This window comes from Tauraco erythrolophus, chromosome 1, assembly GCF_009769465.1.
Source record: "Tauraco erythrolophus isolate bTauEry1 chromosome 1, bTauEry1.pri, whole genome shotgun sequence".
Classification (NCBI taxonomy): domain Eukaryota; kingdom Metazoa; phylum Chordata; class Aves; order Musophagiformes; family Musophagidae; genus Tauraco; species Tauraco erythrolophus.
Genome location: NC_141465.1, coordinates 121,362,912 through 121,381,180, shown reverse-complemented (window position 1 = coordinate 121,381,180; position 18,269 = coordinate 121,362,912). Strand labels below are relative to the sequence as shown.

General features: G+C 40.7%; 1 protein-coding gene across 1 annotated transcript; it reads right to left on the bottom strand.

Annotated features, from left to right (window-relative positions):
- TMEM123 (transmembrane protein 123) lies at positions 1-14,273 on the bottom strand. Its single transcript, XM_086616271.1, has 6 exons — positions 14,225-14,273; positions 13,944-14,012; positions 9,908-9,961; positions 5,100-5,291; positions 3,486-3,639; positions 1-1,426 (listed from the first exon to the last, which is right to left on the bottom strand). The coding sequence occupies exons 1-6, from the start codon at positions 14,271-14,273 to the stop codon at positions 1,402-1,404; spliced, it is 543 nt and encodes a 180-aa protein (XP_086472397.1). The 3' UTR covers positions 1-1,401.
- Between the last annotated feature and the right edge of the window lie 3,996 nt (positions 14,274-18,269).

Below are 18,269 nucleotides of genomic sequence, written 5' to 3'. Positions count from 1 at the left end.
GCCACCACCACCCACCTGCGCCCTGCATGATGGACTAGTGCTGGCAGTAAGCAGGACAGTCAAGTCCCACCACATCAACCCTCTTCACCAGGGAGAGGTCTACAAGTGGAGGATCCAGCGATTGCTCAGTGACACAAAGGAGATGCAGGGCTGTGTTACTCCCTCCTTGCTCTAGGTTTCCTTGCACCAGTGTAAATCAGTAGCCCATCCTCCGAAGTCGGCAGGTTTATCTCAGTGTAAATGCAGAAGCAGCATCAGCCACCTTGCACAGGACCCCCAGCGTACCTGGGCTGTAATCTGAAAGCCTTCTGAGATGCCCTGTTGCCTTCAGTGGGATTTAACTGGGCCTCTCTACATGTGTGCAGCAGTAGTAAAAAGTTCTGAAAATAGTTGTAAAAATGCAGATTACATTCCTCTAAAATGATACCTTACAGATTGTTCGCTTCTCCGTAACTTTCAATGCTTATGGAATGCTGCTAAAATGTTGCATACAGCTTCATAATAATAAAAACTTAGTGAGCTGATTGCTACATTCAACTTAAAAGCAATTTTGAAATTTTATCAGATTTATGATGGGGCAATTACTTTTTTCCATTTTATCTTCAATTGCACATGCTTCATCAGGACATGCTAGAAAAAAAAAGCTATGGATTTCATAGTCTGTTTTTTTTTTTTTTTCTCTCCCTTTAGAGAAAAGGGTTGTGGATGGCTGTCTCCAGTCTGTCCACACTTTCTGAAGCTAGTCTCATTGTATAGCCTGTTAAGGAATGTCTCTGCAGGTCACTGGTGAGCTAATGACTGAAGTTTGAAGTACTCATTATCATCTTCCGTACAGTTAGCAAACCATGTCCCTTTATAGCCTAATAAAAATCAACTGAATTGTTCAAATCCAAAATTTCTAAACTGAAGTTCACAAATTTCAAAATAAATACAACTTAATAAAAAACATTAAAAACCCCCACTTTACTTGCAAAAACCTATGCTTGGTCTCAAAGGTATCCTATTTAACCTACCATATCCATTATGGAACACTGGATTTATGCACTATGTCAGAAATAACTGAATTTACTTAGAATTGCAATGATGCGATCCACTGTGCTAGTAATTAGCTATTTCAGAGACTTGTGTGTGTACCTTAAAAAGAATCAATGTGTTTCTTTAAATTTGGTTGCAAATACTGGAAAAATAAAATACTGTCTCTACAAAGCGCCGAATTCCTCTTGTTCTTATGTAAGTCAATGCAAAAAAATGAGGGTGTTTAGAGAGCTTCTCAACATTTTGCAGGATGACATCCAAGACAGGTTTAGAGACTGATCATCATTATGAAAGGAACTCTTTCAGAAGTAAGTTCTAACAGCTGTGATTGGATGGGTTTCCAACACCGTCTTCCCTGAAGTCTCTTTAAATGATGGCATCATGTTCATCACTGTAATAGAAACACAGTAATTAATGTTCTGCAGTACAAGCAACAGGCAACATGAGAAACAGCCACCCAGCTGCTGCTAAGGTGATTATTTTGTGAACAGAGGCCATCTTGCTGGGAAGGGCTAAGGGCACATGGACCTGGGGGGTTACAGTCCTCTCTGAGCCAAGCCTGAGGTTAACAGAACAATTTAATTTTGTCAACACTCCTCCAGCATTACTAGCCTTATTATCATTTGGCTTTCACATTTCATTCAAGTAAATATTTTTAGATCAGCTGCTGCTCAGGAATTTTTATCCTATCTATCTTACCTATGTGCACTAGTAACAGCTAATCAAAGTTTACACACTCAGCAACAGGTTTCCTTTGTTTAAAAGATACTGTTGATCTGAATTCTACAATATCCATTCAAACAGTACTGTGGGTAAACATGTGCAGCAGGGACTGGTTGAATTCCATGACCAGCAAGGAGGAGTCAAGATGGACAAAAAACACAAGCACCCCAACAAGTCTAATGACATCACCTCACTTAAGCTTCTCAACTGAGATGGATGATAATGAATACTGAGTAGAGCTGAGTATAAATGGCAAATGAGATGGTACAATTTTGATTGTGAGATAAAAGATGAAGTCAAAATCATAGACCTCTGACTCTCAGAAATGAATGCTGCAAAGGAGAGGAAAAGAGTAGGTCCACAAAGAAGAATCACACCCAAGACAAGACTGGACCTACTACCTCCTGTCCCCTAATCGCATATCACAGTGGAGAGAAACCAGTTGCCTGGAAGAAGTTGGTGGCAAAGAATCTGTTTAAATCAGTGTTTTTCAACTTGTAGTCTACAGACTATCTGAAGCCCACAGACAACTTCTAAAACATCTTGAAAAGATAATTAAGAAAAGCAAGCTTACTCTCAATAGGTTTGTATTTGCTCTACAGTGCCTACACTCTACAGGCAAAAAACCAACACCCTGCAGCTCAAATGAGGTTGAAAGTCACTGGTGTACACAGAGTAAATGAGTGACTTTAGGTGAGATCCAGCCTATATCTTTCAATATCCACAGCACAGACTTCTTTATCTAAGACTTTCAGCTGCCCTCACAGTAAGTGAATACAGAAATGTATGGATAGGCTGATTCACCTGATGGATTTACCCTACTTTAGGGTAATATGAATGATATGAAATGACAAGTTCAGACACCAGTATTCAGTTAAATGAATTCTAGCTCTTATTTCATGGACTTGTAAAAAGTCCTTAAAGCAGGTTCAGTGCATCCAATTTCATGAACCGGTTTCTGGACTTGAGAACAAGGTAACAGAAAACTAAACATCATAAATCAACAAGTTGGCCTGCCTATATTGCAAGGTGGGGCAAAAGTTTGAGCTCATATATTGAGAATCAAAACTGTGCTTTTAAGCAAGTGAATAGTGGCCATATCTCCTTTGAATGTTTTCTGTCACAATAAATAAATGAATTGATTCAACAATGGTGGCTTAAAAATGTGTAATATTAGATATCTGGCTTTAAAACTGGCTCCTCAAACTGGACTTGAAAGTACCTAAAAGGTGATACGAAAGAGAGATGGTAACAGAGTTCCAAGGAGATGTCATACAGGTAGTCGAAAATAGTGCTACTACAAAAAATTAATGGCAAGGGGGAGGAAAATGCCAAAGAGTGGACAGACAAATAAAGTCTAGGAGAAAGTGTCAGGAAGAACTAGAAGCCTTGCAAATGTAACCAACATTTCCTTGAAATGTTAGCTATACATGGAGTATCTAAAGAACAAGGATCCTTTAAAAAAACCAAAATTTTATATAATAGATCAGAGAAAAAACCCACACAGAAGAGAGGAATAATAATAATAATAATAATAATAATAATAATAATAATAATGAATAGCTGAAGTGGTGAAAGACAAAAATATCAGTTAATTCTCTTAATGATATTAATTTAATGTACATTAAACGAATGTATTAATTATAGTTCACTCTCCCTGTTTTGTTTGCCCTTGTTCTTCTCAAGAAAGTAATAAGCTGACAAGGGAAAATCCCTTGGGAACTTACATGGTTCTGTACTGAATGCCTCTTCTAGAGTGATAGGCTTTGCATCCAATGTAGAGAATAACTAGGACTCCAAGTGTCAGCACAATGCCACCTACAAAACTGCCCACATCAAATCTGGAGGTTTTCGCTATGACAGCCTCAGATTTTGATGTGGCTGAAAAGAAGAAAACAAAAGGCTGTTTTTACAATGACTGCAAAATTGTCTTTCGAGGGTCTCCTCTATATCCTGCCCTCCCCAATGACATGTCAGCTAAAGACCCAACTAGACAAACCTAATGTAGATCAACTGGCAAGATATCAGCCAAGTACACTGAAACCTAGAGCTCCATGTTCAAGTGCCAGATGCTGGTAATGCAGGAGGAGCTGATCCAACTGTTTGCTGTCTCTGAAAGACTGCTTGCCCTTCTCCTCTCCACCTCCCTCTTTCCCCTGCCTTTTTTGTCCCCTGCTCTCTCTTCCACACATGCAGCCCCTGTACTTCTTAGGCCAGTTCTAGTGTTTTTCATACCCTCCCTGAGCCAATCTAACTCAATAAGCTGGCCTGGAATTAAGCCAAGCAGAAAAGGAAGTTGCTTTTAGTCAGAGGAGCATCCTGAGTCAGCTTGCAGAGGGGTCCAACAACCACCAAGTCAGTCAGTACAGTTACATGGTGAGTGTAAAATACTTTTGGTGGCAATGAACTGTTGGATTGCTTTACCTTGTCTCATGGAATTGTACCCTCACTCTCCAAGACAGATTAGCTCTGCAGCCCAACAAAAATATTGACATAGATAACATGACCTCAGATAAGCCATAGCAGTTTCCATGCAAAAACTGGTTTTATCTGCTACAAACTCACACCAAAAGACCCAGTCTGTGCCCATCCCTATTTGTACTTGCCACAGGGAGCATTACGTGGCCAACTGAAAATTCTGCTGATGACAGTTCCACCTACCCAACAACACTTCACTGACATGTGAGCAACCTTGATCTGTTTCGAAGTGTAAGCATCAAGTGGTGTGAACAAGCAGCTAACCCAACCTCAAAGAAATACTGAATTCTACACTCACGGTTTTTGTATTAAAGGGTACTGTCAAACTGTATTTGACAACTTTTACATGAAATGTGACTCATTCATAGTCACACTCTATCCAACATTAGGGATAAAATTCATTACATTGCTACCAATGTGGCTAACAGAACCCAGTCTTTCTACCAAGCCAGTAAACTTATTTGAGCCACAGGTCAGCTGTGAAAAAAGAAGTATTAGAGATGAGTTCAAGTAAGCTGTAGAAGGGAGAGCTGAACAAATACAGAAGTTGCATTCAAAAGCCAGGCTTTCTCCTAACATTGCTCACCTCCTTGCTGGTGGCTGCTAGTTCAGACCACTTGCTTTTTTTTTTTTTTCCTGAATATGTCAGGTCTTTCAGGTTAAGTGAAGCCTTGTTAAGTAAGTGGAGGGCTCAGAGCAACATGATTATAGCCAAGTTAATTAAAAAAACCCCACCTTACTCTCGTTTTTCAGCATGCAAATACCTTCTTTCTTTGTTATACTACTGTAAAACTAACAATTCTCCAATTATACATGTCAACATGTATACAAGCCTTTATGAGCTGCTTGAAGTGTGAACTCACCTGTTACAGATGTGAAAGAAACCTTGGAAGTGGTCACCACCGTAATATTGAGTTGTGATGGTGTGACTGATGAAGTTATGGCAGAGCTGGATGTCTGGCTGGTTTTGGTGGGCTGAGTCGTTGGGGTGACAGACTTAGTGGTGTTGGCGGGCTGACTGGTACTGGTCAGATGAGTAGTACTGGTGGGCATACCTGGGAAATTTTTATTTGCCATATCACACAGAAAAATACATAAAAATAATAAACTGTATAGTCACTGAATAAGATAGCATTTATCATGCCCAAATAGAATGACAGAGTAGCAATGAAAATGCCACTGCATGGATATCCAGGCTTGCATACAGACGCTTCCCCTATGCATTTCCTCTGGAAAGACCTAACTTCCGATTTCTGGGGCTCAAGGTCAGGAATGGTTAAAAGGAAAGGCTGTCAAGAAAACCTGGATAATAATAACCTTTAGAAGGGTAAAATTTTTTTGGGTAACACTATCCAATTCCATAAAATCAGGCCTGACTTACAGTATTTTAAAATGTGGTAAAATTCTGGATCAAGAGTAACTTTCCACTTGAAGCATCCAACTTCTCAGATAAGAAAAGATTTTGCACGAAAAGGCACCCCCCTCGCCACCCCCACCCCCTCCAATTTTGTTATGATTTAATCTTTTACTTTTGAATGAAATACTGGCTTTACTAAGGCTGCATGTATATTAAGGTTCAAAACACTTTCCACATGTGGTACAAGTTCAACTAAAGTAAATCTGCTGGCTTGTATCATTTATTTAGTAGTGGGCTGTCATGCCAAGGTCAAAACAAAGACTGGAATGCTGTTTCACAAGCTTGGTTGACACCTAACATCATTAACTTTTACTGGGATTTTACCTAACACTTCCCCTTCCCACCTCAGAAAGCAGTAATGAACTGTTCAGAATAAAGACACCATGAACCAAAATTCAAGAATAATAGATTGATATTTATAGTAAAATCCTTATAATCTCAGTAGAAAGCAGCCAGGTAGAATCATCTTAAATATAATTACTTATTTTTCTAAGATGGAACTAACAAGAAACATGAGCCTGTTATGCAACTAACATTTCTCTAAGCAGACAATATGAGGCAAATAGCTTTTATGTATGAAGCAATTCTAGGGAGAAAAAGCTCCCTTCGTAGCTGTCTACTTCTGTATTATTTCTATAACCTCAAACAAGCTGGGTTAACTTTAAACACCACAAAAGCTTTTCATTATGGACATTCAAGTGTCTAATTATACTCATGTCTTCTTGAAATAGTCTAAAACTAGAACAACTGAAGAATAGGTAATTTCATCTCAATTCCACAGAAAACTTGATATTCGATTTCTGGGTTTTGGTTTGGTTTTATACAGCATCTAAAATGCTTCTATAGAATAACCATCTTGTAAGTGTGGTTTAAAACGTGAGTAGCCACACACAGAACGATGTCTTTGCTAAGACTTAAGTAACACTGCTTCCAGTACAGACATGAACATTAAAAACTTAAAACCACCAAACAATATGACAATGTAAGCATTCAGAAAGCAACTGGCCTACACAACACTTTTCTGAGACATTTAACATAAAAACTACTGACACAGCCCAATGCAGGCCCCATAGTAAATGTTATTTATTTTCCTGTTCTTTGATGTCGTAATTGCATTTTGCCATAATCCTAGGAAACACTTTGAAATGAGCATTCATTGAGATGGAACAGTTGGAGTACCATATTCATGTGCTTACCTTGTTACAATTAGAAAATTCAGTTCCTCTAAGAAGCATGTGTAAAAAACATCAGATAAAATTCAGGGCACATTTTAATACTGACAGGTAAACTCCCCAAAGGCACGAGGATCTATATATCAAATGGTTCCTCATTGCAGGAAATAAGTAAGGAAATGTCTACATGCAAAGCATCTACAGTTACATGATATGAAACCACACCTGGTAACAGTGTTCATAATATAAAAGATACCAAAAGACAGACAAATCTGAATGCAATTATCAACCAGTCAGTTTTCTGTAGGTTTTTTTTTTGAGCCACGATTTCTAAGTGTCAAACTGACTGATATTTCTGAGCAATATAATGGCTAATTTTTCCATGTGTAACGTTATTAAGCAATGTTACACAAAGATGGTGCTTATTCCATGGGCATTAAATTACCCTACAGAAAACCTGGCTCAGCACAAAAAATATCCAAGCGGTTATCATGAGGAATTTCAGTAAATTTGTACATTACTTTTCCCCCCTCTCTTTCCTACTAGTGATCGTTTTTTCGTACTTTATCAAGATTACAGCACTTGGTGAGGTAACATTTATATTTAGAGTAAAATCTGGTTAATCTCCTATAGACTTATCTTTCATGATGTATTTAGCATCAGTCATTTCAAAATATCTGTGGGAGGCTACCTGAGGCAGCAGGAGAATTTGGGAAGCTGACACGAACTGGGCACTAATCTGTTCTTCTGTATCTCTGAAAAATCTCACCCATACTATTTTACCAACAGAGTTAAGACGAAAGAACATTTGCTAACAAGATCTGTCCTTTTATTTCTCTAATTACTTTCCTCCCAAAAGACCAGCTGGGCTTCATTGAACATCACGCTAAACAAACTCAGACTGCCCGAGTTAATTTGTATTATTTAAAAAAATTTAATATTTTATTTATTGCATGCCAGCAATATAGTTCAGGTTTATGATGCTTTATTTTTAAAAGAGACAAATGCTTTACTTTATATGCTACCTGTGTTTAAACATTAAATAGCTATGCTACATTCATCAATCAAAGTGTATATATGTAGCGTAAAGGTAAGAATTCTTAGCAGCATGCACTACTCCCTTAGTGTTCTAACTCAACAAGAACGAACACAACTCAAATTGCATAAGCATCATGCTAATATACAGAATAATCAATAAGGAATGTTTTTTCTAAAATAAATACATACTCTCCTTTGCATGAAAAATGATTGAACAAAACAGATCTTTGCTTCTGTCATGAAAAGCTTCCAAAAAAACCCAACCCAAACAGGAAAAGACTTTAAGCAAAATTAAGCACATATATCCAGTAGTCTTTATTCCGAAGAGGTCGAGACAGATAATCAAAATAGATGCATGTTGTCTTAAAAACTATGAAGTTTCTAACCAAAAAAAAAAAGAAAAAAAAGAAAAAAAAAGAAAAGAAGGATGTGAAGCAAGGCATAGCTGTCTGTAAGGTTTGTACTGTGCCTAACGGTAAAGGGCTCAAGCCCCTTTTCACTGTTATTACCCAGACATAGCAAAGCTCAGACCTCTGCAAGAAACCCACAGTGAGGGCTGAACAAAGGGCAGAAGGGCTGGAGTGCAGGGTGGGTGAAACACCTGTGGTTAACAATGGCTTTACACATGGGGAAGGCCCTAAGGCAACACGAGGATTACAGAAATCTCTCCACTTTCCAAGTTAGACATGCTTAAACTGGTACTTGGCAGGCAATGGAATGAGAAACTGCACCACTTCCTTGCTAGCAGAAGGTCTTTGCAGAGATTGTTTTTTTCCCCTGGTATTTTATTCTTCAGTGAATAACAAGCAACTTCTGAGTGTGGTAGCTCGGACGTTATCTGGACACTACAGAGACACAAAGTGAGAGTTGTACTGGAAATGGAATGACATAGCTGGGACCTTATGATGACCATGAAACTCCACAAAGTATCGTAGGGTAGGCACAGTATTTCTGCCCTGCTTTCACATGGCTCTTAGCACAACGAGGACATAGCTCATGCATGGAACTAGCTTTTCTTCTCTTCTCTCAGATACAACCTTTTATTTGTGCATCACTGACTGAACAACGGCATTACACTAATTCTCATCCAGTCTTTACAGACATGGTGAAATACACCTGTGCAAATTATTCCAGAATATAATTTTTTTTTAATTTCCTTTTTTAATAATCTCACATTGACATAGCCAACAGTTGGAACACTGCAAATACAAGTGGACAAGCTGTTTGTTTGAGTCCCAGGTTAAATATCTGCTTTCAAACTCTACTAGTTGATCTAATACAGCTATTTCTTCTTTCTACAAAGATATGTTTTGTAAACACATTACTTATGTTGGAGCATCAGGACTGCAACACTGTTGCTTTGGGAAATATTTCTTACCTACAGTTCTTTTGCCAAGTTGTGAAGGAAAGATGGTAGTGCTAGAACAATGCAAAAGTACCTGTGACAGATTGTCCCAGATCTGCCACTCATGTCTCACTTAACTCCTCTGTTTTGTGCTATGAGCTCTGTAAGGACCATTTTCTACGGTATAAGGTGTCATGAGTCCTACCTAAAAGGAAATGGAGCCTTACTCTTGAAACTCAAGTCCCTAGGACTTCATTATACCCCAAATCTATTTACTGTGAAATAACAGTAAACAGATACGCACTGTTTGCACAACAATCTCTTCATAATAATCTTTACTCCATGAAAATAGAAGTAGTTTACTCTGTGAAAATGGAAGAGGTTTCCTTAGAGACAAAGAAAGAACATTAAAAAGACTAACTTCTTTCAATTCTTCCTTGAAGTTTTATTTTGATTTCTGTTTTTCAATGGCACCACAAATGTCATTGCTTCTACTGATGAAGCATGCTACTTAAACTTGAAAAACAGTATAGCTGCATTTCAGAGTTGTTTCATGTGTGGCCGCCCAGCCCTAAAATGCTAATACCTCTCTCAAACACCCGCTTTTGATGGATATTGCTTTAGAATTTGGTATAGTATGGCATAGGTTTGGAGCTAGCTTGTAGGTTCACAGTAACGGACAAATGAATAGATACGTACCTGCTGTAGATTGTGTGGATGATATAACAGAAAGATTGGATGAACTGTTATGGCCTTCATGGAAAAAAGAAAACAAGAAAAGAAATATTACTCATTGTCATTTCAACATACTATAATTAAAGTACCCACAACACAATACTCTCCTCAGGGCATCCCTGTTTGCAGGCTACAAGAGAGAATAGAGCAGAGTATTTCATCCCAAAGCAGATGGTTTTATCCCTCTGCAAAATTCTTCCAGACCTCAGTGCAGCAGGAACACTGCTACCTACACTGTATGTGCAGCAGTGCCTAAATGGTCTGCATCCAAATTCTTTACATCTCCTTTTTTTGCTCTCTTCCACTTCTATGTCTCGCTCTACTCCAGTTGCTGTATCAGCCATACTGTCACTGACTTTCTTGACCTACTTAAGCACTGTGGGAGTTTCCTAGTTTTTGTTCCTGTCATGGTTTTAGGCTGATACAGCAACTAAAACTCACACAGTCTCTCCTTCTCCAGTAAAGTAGAGAGGAGAGAAAAAAAAAACCAAAGGGACTGAGGGTTGAGACAAGAACAGAGGGAGCACCCACCAACCATGGTCCTGGGCAAAACAGGCAGAGCTTTTCTCAAAGCAAAACAGTTTATTAATGATTACTTAGAAGGACAAAGGGAAACAAAAACCGATTACTTGAGAGGACAGAAAGAAACAAAACCAGATCTTAAAACCGACACCTTCCCCCCCAGCTTCCTTTTCCTCCCGGCTCTACCTCCTCCCCCCAGCAGCACAGGGGGCAGGGACTGGGGGAGTGTAGGTCAGTTCATTCCGTGCTGTTACTGCTGCTTCTTTCTTAAAGGAGGAGTCCTTACACCCTTTTCCCCTGCTCCAACGGATCCCCTACCCACGAGGAAAAATCCACAAACTTCTCCAGCGTGAGTCCAGCCCACTGGAAACAATCCTTCCCCACAGATTGCTCCGGTGTGGGCTTTACCACAGTCTCGGGTACTTAGGGAGCTGTAGCCACTCGCTCCGGCGTGGGTCATCACACAGACTCCAGATGCCGCTCTGCCTTGTCGTGCACCCCAACACGACCATCCTCAGGCTCAGGCATCTTCTCCCCACGGGCTGCGAGTGGGTCTCTGCTCCACTGAGGCCGTCCTGGTTGCAGGGGGGCCGCCTGCCATCTCACCATCAGCCGCAGGGGAAACTCGGCTCCGGCACACCTCCTCCCGCTCCGTCCTCACTGACCTGGTGTCGATGCAGCTGTTTCTCTCAGATCTCAGTCCTCTCCAGGTGAACTCAGCCCAGTGGGCACCCTGGGAGTGGGGTGCCCCCGAGTTCCCCAGCTGGCTCCGCCGCTGCCATTCTCCGTAGGCGGCGCCGGCCCGACACAGGCAGCTGCCCGGCCGGGAGCCAGGGAGCGGGGGCAGTGCCCTCCTCCCTTCTCTGCTCGATCCTGGGCGAAGCACCTTTTCCGGTCCCTTTGTCCTGACTTAAATAGGACAATTCGCAGAGGCGCCCTCTTGGCTCAACCCCGAGGGGGATGGCAGTCTGATCTGGTGGCCAGAACTAAGCCTAACCCGGTTCCAAAACCGGGGAGGTCGCAGGGAGCAAAATCCCTCTCCTGCCACCAGAACTACCCCCCCTCCACATCAAACCATGACAGTTCCTCTATTTCATTTCCATTTCCTGTCCCTCCATCTTTTCTTTCATTTTGCTGCATCTCTGTTACAAACTGGGCTCATGCTAGGAAAATACTGTAGTCATGTCAAATAGGTACAGACCAATACCCCGTCAAACATCTTTCTGTGAGCTTATGCTCTCTCTACACAAAAGGTCCTAAGAATATACCTGCTTCCAAAGACTTAAAATATAAATCATGTTTCAGTATCAATGGTTTTGTCCCTCTCTCCTTTTTTTTCACCTCTACTTTTCCAGTTCTCTTTTCTTCCCCCTTCCTACTCATGTTACTTCTAGGTTCTCAGGCATAGATTTCATAGATTTCATAGATTTCTAGGTTGGAAAAGACCTTAGAGATCATCGAGTCCAACCATCCCTAATCCCCATTAAACCATATCCTCAAGTAGCTCATCCACCCTATTCTTAAACACATCCAGGGATGGGGACTCAACCACCTCCCTGGGCAGCCTATTCCAGTGGCTGACAACCCTTTCAGAGAAGAAATACTTCCTAACATCCAACCTGAATCTCCCCGACTAAGCTTATGCCCATTTCCTCTTGTTCTATCACCCGTCACTAATGTAAAGAGCCCTTCCCCTACCTCCCCACCATCTTTTCTCAAGTATTTATAGGCCGTAATCAGGTCTCCCCTCAGCCTCCTCTTTTCCAGGCTAAACAGCCCCAACTCCCTCAGCCGCTCCTCATAAGTTTTATTTTCCAGCCCCTTGACCAGTTTAGTTGCCCTTCTTTGGACTCGCTCCAGGAGCTCAATATCTCTCTTAAAGCGAGGGGCCCAAAACTGGACACAATATTCCAGGTGCGGCCTCACCAGTGCCGAGTACAGGGGCAGGATCACTTCCCTGCTCCTGCTGGTCACACTATGCTTGATACATCCTCCCACTTTGACTTCTGTCCTCGTTGATGCATCTTTCTTCAATGTTTCTTACAGGTTAATGGTCTCTTCCTCCTGGCAAAGATCTACTGGGCTGTTTGGTACCTCCTGTTCCTGGAAGCATCACTGCCTATGCTTTCCTCCCTTTGTTCTGCACTGTTGCCTATGCCCATTCTGGGATTATTCTTTTCTCTGAAGTAACTGATCTTTTACAGCACCCTCCCACATTGCTAGTGCTATGTGCCTTGCAGCAGCTCTACTGCTTTTCAGCATGGCTGGAGAACAAAGTGCAAAACCTCAGGGGTAACAAGAACAGCAACACAGCTACCAGAATCAAGAAGCAGACGTATTTCCTTTGAATGGATCTGCTGATCACAGCACTGGAAACGTCTAGTTTAAAACAGTTTTGTGAACTCTCTTTGCAACTGCATACATGTTAAGAGCAAGCTCAGGTTTAAGAACAAATGCAACAAATTTACACCTTCATACCACATACTGAGGGGAAAAAAAATTACAGAGGTAATTATTTGCCTTTTCTTTGGTGTAATCATAGCCAACTAGCCCCACCACCGAGTACTGCACACAACCCTTATACTGATATACCTGGGATATTAAGTTGCAGATTTAACTGCCTTTGAGAAACAGTCTATGATTGTACAATTACAAACACATTCTTTCTTGGATATATTGACTTTTATACCAGTGTAACCCATGGATACGCCTAGGGCTAAACCTTTCCCATACTGGCCCAATACTGTAACCAGAACATAGCTTTGGGTTTCCCCCAAGTTCTAAGTGCTTACTTCTGCAACCCTGGGAACACATCTGGATGTGGATTGCATGCTCATGCAGGTAAAATGAAGCCACGTACACTGCCTGGAATTTGGGTGCGAGTCAGTGATGCAATTAACACAACACAGATTGAGCCAGTGAGCAAAGTATTGGCTATACATCCTACCTGTTGGCCAATAGCAAATGAGGTAAGTGAAGTAGTACAGGGCAAAAATGACTCAAGAAATATGCCTTTTGCATGGCACATGCTCAAAGGCGTACAGCTTAAGGCAGTCAAAATGAGGTGACACTATGAAATAAACGTGTATTTTAGCAATGAGCTCAAGCATGGTGGACCTAGAATGCATTTTGATGTTAAAAATCAAATGAAAAAGTGCCTTGTCTTTTTCTCAAGAGCACTGAATTCAAGCCTAGCAGATTTCCTGAGCTGGTGGTTCTCTTTTTAACTGTAAATTGATGTTAGCAGGTATTTCTAGTTCTATACATAAAATTTTCCCATTTTATTTCTCCTTTCTCTGTTGCTCTGGAGTACCTAAGGATATGAGGATTGAGTTGTGTTCTACTGTTTATCAGTTCTTCTTAAATATCTTTAGTTGTCCTGAAACAGATGTGACAGGACAGTTTAAGACAGACAATGCCACATATTGCATTTCTCAATGCTACTGAGGAACAGTAACAGAAATGCCAAGAGTATTACCTTGCGAATTATCATGTGGAATCGTAGTAAAGTCTGTAGTACTGTTGGAGCTGTTTGCCTCTTCATTTCCTACATAAAAAACAAGAAGAATAAGATAGTTTTAGGTGCTTTATAACTAAGAAGTGAAAAACAAAAGTTAGTAAAGCATCTGTCACTTGTTTTGGGCATCTAAATGACTAAATTACCATAGACAGGAGTTAGATATAATGTCGATATACAAGCACAGTACCACAACAGCCTGCTCGTAGCACACTAAAAACCACAACATTTGCACTGCCAACCATTAAACGAACTGGAACTCCATCCCATCCTCAGTTTTATCTTCCCCATCATTACTGTCCCAAGGTCTCTTCCTTGAGATTAAAGGAGACTGAAAGAAGAGGTAGAAAAGCAGGCACATTCCTCCAGTAATAACACGTGACCCACATCACCTACAGCAGAAGGAAAAGAATGTCTCACATAAATCTTTTCCTCTGAAGTCTGCAAGGCCTTTGCAGGCAGATGAGCGCTCGCTCTGTCACTACATGGACAGCATGATAAGACAACAAACTCCACTAAGATGGATTGCTTAGTTTGGGAATAGCAGCATGTTAATGCATCCACTGAGTATTTGGCAGGTGGGGAGCTGGACAGAGAAGGATCACACTTCTGGTAAAATATCATCATGCCCTAAAGACTAACTGAGGCCTCGTCTACAAACGAGTGGTAAAATTCAAAGATAAATCACACAGAATGAAAAGTCTGGCATTCACATCCATGCAAGAGGATCACTTGTGGATTCTGCCTTTGCCAAGCAGAGTTTAGTTTCGATCACTTGTAACTATATTCTAAAGGCAAGCAAATAACCTGAATGAAACATCACAGAACTGAGGCATTTTCTTAGCAGTTACAAAACTTTAGTGAAGATCTCAGAACGGTGAAGTTTACAAATACAAATGACAAACCACTCACTGTATCTTACCCCTGCAATATCAAGATTGAGGGCAGCACTGCAAGATAGTTAGGCTGTTTAATTAGGGCTCTTTGGAAAAACAAACAAAAAAGGGAGGATGGGACACAGCTAAACTAAGCTTCCCCAGGAAGGATCTGATCCTGCAGAAAGTGGTCTACTTCAGAGGTAGTCCCCCCACATTTAACAATGATCTTATTGAGGAAGCTAAACCAACAGAAAACTGACATTACCTCCTTCCTCAACAGCACACAATGTTTTTGCTGCCTCAACCAGCAGAATGGGCTCTCTGTAGGATTAGATGAAAGAGGGGGGCAGGAACCAGAGGTGGATGGAAAGACAGAACAGTATTAGTCCTAGTTCAGATCATCTTGGACTGCACATCTTGAAAGACATTGAGGACTTAATCCAGCTTAAAAGACAACTTTTTTTTTTCTTCCCTCCTCAAAAAAAACCCAACATTGATAAGTTTCTTAACTTGGATCACAAATAGTTGCTCCAGAATATAAATACATCCTTATATGGGGTACTCCATAAGCATATGCCACATCGGAACACATGACAGTGAATGGGACAGACAAGAAAGATAAAAACTTAAAACAACACTATTCCCAAACCGTTCTCTATCCTCAGACTGTGGTTTTGGATTTGAAGGTATGTGTATCACTGCAGGGACAGCAGAAGATCTCAGTCAGGAAGGACTCCTGGGTTCAGGCAAAGGGAAAAGCAGAGAAAAACACATTTTTACACAGCGATGGCTCTGACAACAACTGGAGATTCTCATTGAAGACCACAGACTGCACAGTGTAACCAGCCCAAAGCTCTGTGGGCTGCAGGATTAGCTGCGATGCTGGCCCTACAAATCTTAAGCCGAGAAACCCTGTGCTGATGCGGGCTCCCACCATGATCCTGAGGAGAGAAGAAGTGTAAAAAAAAAAAATCTCATGTTCATTTTTCATGATGAAACAGAACCAAACCAAGGAAATACTCACTTAAAACGATGCACCAAAGCACCATATACTGGAAAAGGTCAGGGAAAGGGGATCAACAACATTTTTGTCAAACAACTCTGTTTTCCTCTGTTTCAGGTCAGGCACAAATGCAGCTAAAAACATAACTGCTTGTGGCTGGCTGGGGTGTATCTGAAGGCAAGCGTGTTTCCTGTGAAACACTACGGCACGGTTTGGTACACTGAGAGCTTCCAGGACCTCTTGTGGTTTTGTTGTCTAATGCGTAAGAAGTCACAAGTTGGAGATAATTTGGATAAGCCAAAAGGGCAAAATCAGGCCAGTTCTAAAGGCTTTATAGCTGGAATTTGGCTTCCAGAAGCAGCGTTCAGACACAGGAGCCGAAGATAACACTTGCGTTAAACACATAGATAGAAGCACGGTAAGTGACTGGGGTAGCTTCCATACTTGTTGAAAATGAGAAGGGTAAGATTTTAAATGGACTTGATTTTGCCAGATCCTGCAAAAATCAACACAGTGGATAAGACCCGTGAACCTGTAACACTAGGAATCTGTAGTCTCTAGCTTAGGCATGTACCAAGTTACTACTCTCCGTAGACGAAGTCTGGTAGAAGAACCATACACTTACGAGTGGCACTACTCACTCAATTCCCTGCATGTGACAAAGGCCAGTTCGTCTGCTCCCACATTCACATTTAAGATAAACACATTTCTAAGGACTCGCTGACTTTATGTCGAGTCTAACTAAACCTCATGCTGCAGAAAGACGTTGGTATATAAACTCACATTTTTACTAAGCATAATTTTATACATTCATTTTGGGGACATTGCAAAAGTCATATCCCCTCATCCCAAATCTGTTGTAACATTTGCCAGGCAATTTTGACAAAATATAAATTCAAACCCCTGCTGTCTAGAAACTTTGTATTTCTTTTCCCTTTGACTCAACAAGTTCTTTTGTTACCATCTATTTTTGAAGTGGCATTCTTGAGCTACCAAGAAGGTTATTGCTTCATCCTGAGACAGAGGTCAGGCAGGATTATCTCAGCAACTTTTTGGACAGGTCCTCACGCCTTAACATTGCAAAATCACCTCACAGCCTTGCAAAGGAAAGCGTAAACACCACGGCATAGACACTTAAGGAATTAACACTGACCCAAGTAACCGATTCTCAACCCTGTTCAATCTGAGAATGGAAAACTACTACACCTTTTGCCACCATCCAAGAATCGAAAAGAACTAAGGAGATACTGAAATCAAAATGACATGCCTGTTTTCAGGTCTGGAGGCTGCTGCTGCGCATTTTTTTTGTACTGTGAGTAGTTTCGTATACAGGTAAGCTCTTAGAAGATGTTGCCAGCTGTCTTTTCTGAACAGAGAAGGAAGCAGGGGAGGGGATGACACAGCTTCCTCCCAGGGAATGTGGATTCTTCTTACTCGCTCAGGTATCAGTAAGCCAGCTGGATTTTACATAATAGTGGGAACAATTTTTCCCAAACCATAACATTTTAGTGATGTTTCTTCCATTGACTTGACCGACACATAGAAATAAACTTTTCAGCAGAGTAAAAGAACAACACTATATTGAAATAATCAGCCTGCCCAAAAAATCTTAACTAGAGGACAAATCTACTGCCACTGTCACTTTTTGCAGCAGATCACAGTATTTGATGGGTTTTGCACTTTCTCCTGTAGCATTGATTAGTAAATCACAAACTTTTGCTGAAACCAACACAAAAGGCAGCAGTATTTTCTGGAAGTTTCTGCATAAGTGGGCAGAAAAAAAAAGATACTTCAATGGATACGTTAGACTGAGCCTTAAAAGGGCACAACTTCTCTCAACACATCATAAATAGAGCCTATACAACAAATTCGCATATAGAGGAAGATATTTGACTGTCAAAAGTTAGATGAAATCATGACTGCCCCAGGAGACAGCACTGACTGTACGCTGAGTTAAACCAGCATGTACACTCAGGAAGCAGCATGATAAAAGACAGATCAGTCCAATTTTACATCAAATGAAATGGCAGTCTATTGTTGTAAAATGGAGGCCATAATATCTTAACAAAGCAGTAAACGGGTTACTGGCAAACTTCTTCAAGAAAAGCTGGCAATTTTTTTTGAAGGGCAATTATAAAGCTGTTTATGTTCCTCATTTTACTTTTTTTTTTTATATCAATTTATATTATAGCTTCACTAGATTAAACAACAGCATATTAATGCTGCTGGATTGACTGATATTCCTCAACATTATTTATGGCAGGTTGGTACCTTTATGGCAGGTTAATTTTTGTACCTATCTTTCAACTTCTTTACTTTGGAAATTGTGGGGCACTGTATGAGGCCTTTCAGTCTTCTGAAAAGGCAACTCTGGCAGCTCAGACTTTTGTATTGCTCACTCCATTT